At 38.6% G+C, this 7543-nt stretch overlaps 1 protein-coding gene across 1 annotated transcript; it reads right to left on the reverse strand.

Annotated features, from left to right (window-relative positions):
• Nucleotides 1-279: 279 nt before the first annotated feature.
• LOC131330123 (uncharacterized) lies at nucleotides 280-1327 on the reverse strand. The gene is made up of 2 exons (XM_058363609.1): nucleotides 912-1327; nucleotides 280-777 (listed from the first exon to the last, which is right to left on the reverse strand). The coding sequence occupies exons 1-2, from the start codon at nucleotides 1206-1208 to the stop codon at nucleotides 604-606; spliced, it is 471 nt and encodes a 156-aa protein (XP_058219592.1). The 5' UTR covers nucleotides 1209-1327; the 3' UTR covers nucleotides 280-603.
• Between the last annotated feature and the right edge of the window lie 6216 nt (nucleotides 1328-7543).

The raw sequence follows: 7543 nt of genomic DNA on the forward strand, positions 1-7543 counted from the left end.
TAAAATGCATTTATTATCAAATAGTACCCAACAATTACATCAAAGTCAAGATTATTACGTAATTGCTAAAGACTATTACATATGACAATAAAAAATTATTACAATCAATAATCGGGAAAACCAGGAAAATAACCGTTCGAACTTGAGCTAGCCGTCCATTTAACCAAAATTTCACCCTTGCGATACTGGTAATAAGCTTTCATTTGGGGGTCTTGAACCAAATCCAAGTCCATTTGCATAATCCTATCTTCCATCTCTTTTTCCTTTATTGCTGCCTTCCTCTCCTCAAGCGCCACCCTCCTCTCATCATTTGCCGTAGTCCTTTCCAAATCCGCGACTCTTCTTACTTCCATTTCAGCTCTCTTACTTTCCTTGTCAGATGTAGTTTGGTTGAATTTTTCCATTAAGTTTATCCATTCACATTCCTCATTTTCTAATTTTTTGGTCTTCAATAATTTTGCCTTTGATGCTTTACATCCAAGAGGCCTCTTTTTTGGAGACTGAACACTACCTCCACTTGTAGGATTGCTATCTTCCAATGTAGTCACTGTGTTTGGAACTTGAGAGAAATCAGGAGAGCCTAAGTTTGGATTTTGAGAGAAATCAGGAGATGGAGGGACTGAACTCGTGTCCATTTGTGAAGATCGATCTTGGGTCGGACCGGGGTGGGGTTAAATCCGCCCACTTCATACTGTGTTCTAAGATTGCCCAGCAACAATCCAAATTGGCGAAATGTTTATTCTCAGTATCTTTGTAATGTCTCTTCGCTAGATCAATCTATACACATGATAACAAAATAATTTAATTAATTATCAAAATAATAATATTAACAAATTCTTATGAAAACAGAAACTTGATATAAGCAAATTATGTTATGAAAATAAATTCTTATGAAAACAAAATAATAATACCTCATTTTGTTCTGTCATTCCACTTTGATGTTGCCTTTGAATTTGCCTTAAATGTCCACGATATTTGTTGCAAGCCTGCTGGATGACTTGCCATCGAGACTTGATAGAAGCATCCGATCGTACATCACCTCCTGTGAATTCGGTATATTTTTTTGCAATCCGATCCCATAATTTAGATCGTGGTTGGTTGGTACCGATAATCGGGTCTTGACTAACACACAAGTAAGCATTACAAATTGCTTCATCTTGATCGGAGTTGAACGATTTTCCTCTCGCGCTACGACTTCTTTCTGCCATAATTGATACACTATTTTTTTTGGAGGGTGTTTGTGGAGAATGAAGAAAATTTTTGTTGTCTAAAATCCTATTAACACACTTTTATAGGCAGGGAAAAAAAATGACCGTTGAAATTTTTTTTCATCACCAATATATCCGTTGGGTCACCAACGGTCGGATCCTAATCAACTAAAAAAAAAAACCAACGGTTGGATTGGCCACTAACCCAACCCAACTTTACTCTTTCTCATCTTCTCTCTCTCTCTACGAACAGAAACACCCCCCCCCCCCCCCCCCCCCCCCCCCCCCCCCCCCACCCCAACAAACCAGACCAGACGACTCTCTCTCTCTCTCCCTCTGAAGCAAACCCCCCTCTCTCTCTGTGGTTCGTAGAGAGAAATCACAGCCAGACTAGCCCTCCTCTCCCTTTCTCTGAACCGAAGGGAAATCATAGCCGGCGAGAGTTTTAGAAGGGCACAGCCGGCGGCATGCATCTGTGCCGTCCATGGATCGTCAACAATCGAGGTACGAGACGGTCATCTCCGGATTCCGGCGTGTTCTACCATATTCCGGCGTGTTCTTCCAATTTCCGACGACTTTCCGATGAAATCAGGTAACCTCCAGTTGTCCAAAATTTTGGTATTTTCAGTTGGGTGATGACCTGTTAATTATAGCTGTAGTCATATGGGGATGGAAATCTCCATCTCCTTTTCCATCTCTGCCATTTTACAACCTGATTTGTTCCATTTTACATCCCCATTGGAGGGGTTTTTTTTTGCATCCGGTGCTATTTTAAGTATAGCACCTGCTTTTACATCCCCATTGGAGCAAATTTTTTTTACATCTGGGTTGTATTATAACTATAGCACCTGGTTTTACATCTCCATTGGGGACGCTCTAAGGAAGTGATTATTGTGGGTATGTGCATAGCCACCGTCTAACTTTATACGCGAAACCTAAAAAGTGATTAGTAGCTTGAAATTTTAGGGATTTTCATCCCACATGGAAATTTTAAGAATTTTTTTCCCTCAAGTGACTTGCAGCGGAAAATCACATAGAATTTTCCATAATTAACCTAAAAATTAGTATAACATGCAAAAATATTTGGAATTGTACAGGGGCTCAAGTCCCCCATTGCTTCCCCCTAGGGCCGTCCTTGGGGAGCCAAGAGTGCCTAGCAGTGTTGCCATTACACTCAAACAGGAAACAACACAAAATGTATTCTCATTAGAAGATCTTATCATCACTCTTTTGCTTCTATTCTCTTTTCTTCAAATAGGGAGAAACAAATAAGAACATAAAAAATCGGTTTGCACAATTGAATCATGGTCAAATTCCAAACACCATTGTGATGAACGGGCATGTACAGTTTATAAATGTGATGGACATATAACAATAATGTTAGAAAACATATCATTAATAGAAAATAAGAAGAACGCCAAATAATTTGCTGAAGTATTCTATTTGCAGAGAATTAGGCTCCATTTGTTTTGAAGTAAAATATTTTCGGGTAAATGTTTTCTATGTATCTACCGTTGTTTGGTTGCATAAAAGCGAAGTTAAATATTTTCCAAGTGAAATATCTTCCATCAGAAGGGTGAAAAATGCTTTCTCCTTTAAAAGTCCGTAAGTTGTTTTTGGGATTGGTGACTGTGCACTTCACCACCCGTTGTTTGACTCGTTGATTCTAATGGAAGCAATTTATCGAACATCTTAAGTGCAAAAACTATTAGTTATGACTAAAACGATCATAATCCAAAACTAAGCATTAGATTCACACATTAAGGGAACGCTTACGAGTGAGACGGTAGAAACTGCGGCACGATTGGATTCTGGGCGGTGGGCAATAGCTGACGAGGAACTTTCTGGCCGCCGCTCGAGGGTCGTCTGGGGGTGGGGAAGCCGTGGACTTGATGGTCTTTGGTGCGGCAGTCGGATGCAGTTCTTTGGTTTGGAGGTGCGGGAATAGGGCGTTGATTGGTTTTGAATTTGGATGACGATTGACGCAGAAGGCAAAAGGGGAACGGTGCAATCCGGAAGACGATTCAGAACAGGAGGCAGTCTTTTTAATTAGGGGCTGATAAGTTATTTCAAGGTTTCGCAAGGGTATTTCATATCGTCAAGGTCAATTCTATCAGTTTAATTAAGGAATGAAACAGCACGTTTGAAGCATAAATGTAGAAAGAAACAATATATGAAACCCATCACTAACCAATGGCTGATTTAATTAGCACTTTCTTTTGATAATTTTGTATCTAACACACTAAATTGACTAATCTCAGAAGGTCAATCCCATCTTACACTAGTGGGGATTCAATAAAAACAGGACAAAGCTTAATATAGACGCACCCAACATAGGTATTGATAGCATGTGAATGAGTCGAAGCCGAGACCAGAGGCACACAGAAAACAGTAGCACTCGAAAACAAATTTCAGGAATAGTATGCCGCATGACGTGAGTTTTGGTTTTATATAAACCCCGGAGATCAATGCAAAAAATCAGTACACCAACCAACTCAAAGCCTACTAATTAGTCTGGCCCGCTGCTTACTAGACCATGGATTCCAAAAGCAGTACCAATGCATATGCCTTGCTTTGGTACTCATTTTGGGAACATTGGCTTCTCAAGTTTCATCTCTTTCTCTTCAAAAGGCATCAACGTCTCCAAAGCATGAGCAATGGATGACTTGCTATGGACGTGTCTATGTGGATGGATGACTCGTTATGGGCGTGTCTATATGGATGCTGCTGAGAAGTACTAGAAACTTCACAAAATATTCAAGGCCAATGTGGCACAAGAATGGTAGTTCCCCCAGAGCATCACAAAGTTTGTCTTTGTAATTTTGATTATATTACACAGTTTAGTATCGAACTTTCTCGAGATTCCTTTTCCATTTCAGGAGTTTTTAATGATCGAGCATCTCCAATTGTTTTGTTAAGAATGTTAGGTAAAATTAATGTGTTTTAATTTACCGTCAAAAAGTAAAAAAATTGGGACCCAATTATATGTGGGTTAAGAATGGATCCGGGGACCATGCTGCACACTGCATGTTGTGCAACGTGTTGCGCATAACGAATGTGTTCATTTAGTGAGCGAGTGATGTATGTTCAATGCTGTTAAAGAATGTATTAAGTAGTAGTTTTTTTTTTTTTTTTTATAAGTTAAAGAGTGTGTTTCCCCTCTCTTTTGTCTCATTCTCCCTCCTCTCTCCGCCTTTTCCTCACGATTTATCAGTCTCTCTCTCACGTTGTCTCATTCTCTCCTTTCTCTCCCCTTGCTTGTTAGTTAAGACCTTCCTTAAAACTAGCAAACATTCTAAAACACTTCCAACTTAACACACACTAACACATAAGATAGTACTCCCATTGGAGCACCAAAGAAACATAAATATTCACTATTCTTAACTAATGGTACTAATACACATTTTGAAACACGTTTTGGAGATGATTTCCAGGGCCCAGCATTATAGTGGTCAGTGTGGGAAAATAAAAGGTAAGAGCTCAGACTATTCGATTGCTTTGCTGACGCGGCGGAATTCACGAGAGACTAGTTAGCGTACTAGTCCAAACGAGATAAACAACTCGTCGCAACGAGCAAATCTTGCGCACAAGAAAAAGAGAGAGAATCTCTGTAATATTATTGATAAAAGTTTAAAAGTTTTTTAATTGAATAGGTTACAGCCCTTTTTATAAGACCCTAACCCTAGAAATCCTACTGTAAAAGAAATAATAAATCATGCCAAAACAAGCGGCATTAAATAAAAGATATTTCTTAATTAATTATAATAAAATCTTAATTCTTGTAGACCAAGAATCCTAATAAAGGCAAAAATCAAAATCAAACCGAATACGGAAAGTTAATAATTCTAACCTAAACGAAAATATTCCTAGTCAAATTCTTATTCTAAAACAATAAAAATAAAATACAAAAACTCTCCATTTTTGTCCTACATCAGTCTCATTTTCTTCAAAAGAACTCGCCCTCGAGTTCTCATTAGAAACTTGCCATCTGCCTTTCCAAATAAATAAATATTTGGAATACTTCAACTTCTCGCTCGTCTTCCAATAAAAGTACACTTGCCAAGATAGTTTTTCTGCACACTTCAATTGATTGACAATTTTCACAATACGAGAATTGAGTGAAAACTCAAACTGCTCCAACCCAAGAAAATCAATAAATTGAACGTCATGCAGAAATTCCAATTTCTCTTTATGTTGATCCATCGCAGAATTAATTGGTACATCATGTATGAATGATGTAGCATTAAGAGATCTTGTACCAAATTCACCATTGGGACCACTCATACTTCCGTGTGGCTCACAAGGCTCAATATTAGGGAAGACATCATCATGTCGAGAAATTATAGGTCCTGATTTATGACTTTCCTCTTCCTTTGGTTCTCGTACTTGATACAATGTTGCGATATTTTCATCCTTACTTGCAATTACCTCATTGGTTGCACCTCCATCTAAATCCAACCGATGTTTGAGCATAGGGGCACTCAAACATTCCTCTTTGCCACCAACTTCTTCATCGCCAGCTTCTTCTTCGTCACCAAGTTCAATCCGATCTCCCTCCTCTTTTGCAACTTCTTCAACATCTTTGATAATAATGGTTGTATTCTGTTGCTTTGGCCCATATTTTTCCTTCAGTAATTCCTCATAGTTCCAGGGCAAAAATCTCTCCACCAAAAGTCTTTTAATTCTCGACCATGCATGAATTCGACGCTTGCCCAATCGATCTCTTGACGATTGTAATTTTAACCACCATTGTAGCGCCGGGCCCGTAAGCTTCAATTATAAAAACCTCCACCTTTGTTCAAAAGGAGTTTTCGTATACTCAAAAAAATCATCAATGTCCAATATCCAATCCAAACGATCTTCAAAAAATTCAAGACCACTAAATTTTGGCAACTTATTGTAATACCTGAAATTTGCTTGTCGCTTTATCGACTGATAATCATCATGGCCCTCGAATAACTCGCCTTCAAATTCATTCCTACTATCGTAGTGATAATAAGAATATCCTCCGGAGACGTTTTGGTGAATAGGTTGGTTGCGGGCAAATCCCTCAACGCGGTTCCTATTCTGGTTAGGAGGTTGGCGATGGGCAAATCCCAATGCGCGATCCTTCTCAACCCTTTCTGGCCTTTGGCAAATTTGTAGAGTCAACCCATGCAGTAAATCACGGATCTCTGCGAACTGAGTGCGAGTATCTTGACGGATTTCGGCTAACGTGCTTCGATCCTCCAATTGTGTTCGGGTATCCTCCATCATCTTCCTTAGGTCAGCACGCCCACGACCAACGTCAATGGGTGTGTCTTCAACTTTGTTTGGTGACATCGAACCAGGCAAAGCCTTGCTCTGATACCACTTGACGCAGCGGAATTCACGAGAGACTAGTTAGCGTACTAGTCCAAACGAGATAAACAACTCGTCGCAACGAGCAAATCTTGCGCACAAGAAAAAGAGAGAGAATCTCTGTAATATTATTGATAAAAGTTTAAAAGTTTTTTAATTGAATAGGTTACAGCCATTTTTATAAGACCCTAACCCTAGAAATCCTACTGTAAAAGAAATAATAAATCATGTCAAAACAAGCGGCATTAAATAAAAGATATTTTCTAATTAATTATAATAAAATCTTAATTCTTGTAGACCAAGAATCCTAATAAAGGCAAAAATCAAAATCAAACCGAATACGGAAAGTTAATAATTCTAACCTAAACGAAAATATTCCTAATCAAATTCTTATTCTAAAACAATAAAAATAAAATACAAAAACTCTCCATTTTTGTCCTACATCATTTGCCCTTGGTATAACCGTACTTGTTTAATTGTCCTATGGGAAGACTTGACTTAGTGCCATCCAACTGGTATTGGTCCTATTCCTCCTCCTTGAATTTATACTAATGGCAACATGACTATGGGCAACCCCAAATTTCACGCCATTGAAAATGTCTACTGACAAGTACCATTCGGCCCTAAATTTCAGCCCCAAATTTCACACCAATTTGTTTGGTTTGGGTTTTGGGAAATGTTTTTGGGGTAATGAGTGGAGATAGATAGATAGAGAAATGAGAGTAATAATTGGGAAGAAAACTTATTGAGGGCTGTGCGCAGAGAGATGTGTTGGTTTTTGAGACCCAAAGCGAGCAGAGTCCACTCGCGACCGCAAATTTCACGTCCCGTTTATCTACCTAAATTTAGGCACTGGATTAGATTATATAGGACTAGGAGGAACTGTTGGTTGAAACATTAGCATTTAGAATTGAATATCTATCGGACATGAAATTTCACGAAATATAAGATATGCAATACGTTGGATTTAGGGATGCAATAATATTAATCCCCTC

The sequence above is a fragment of the Rhododendron vialii genome, chromosome 6a (assembly GCF_030253575.1).
Source record: "Rhododendron vialii isolate Sample 1 chromosome 6a, ASM3025357v1".
NCBI classification, from domain to species: Eukaryota; Viridiplantae; Streptophyta; class Magnoliopsida; order Ericales; family Ericaceae; genus Rhododendron; species Rhododendron vialii.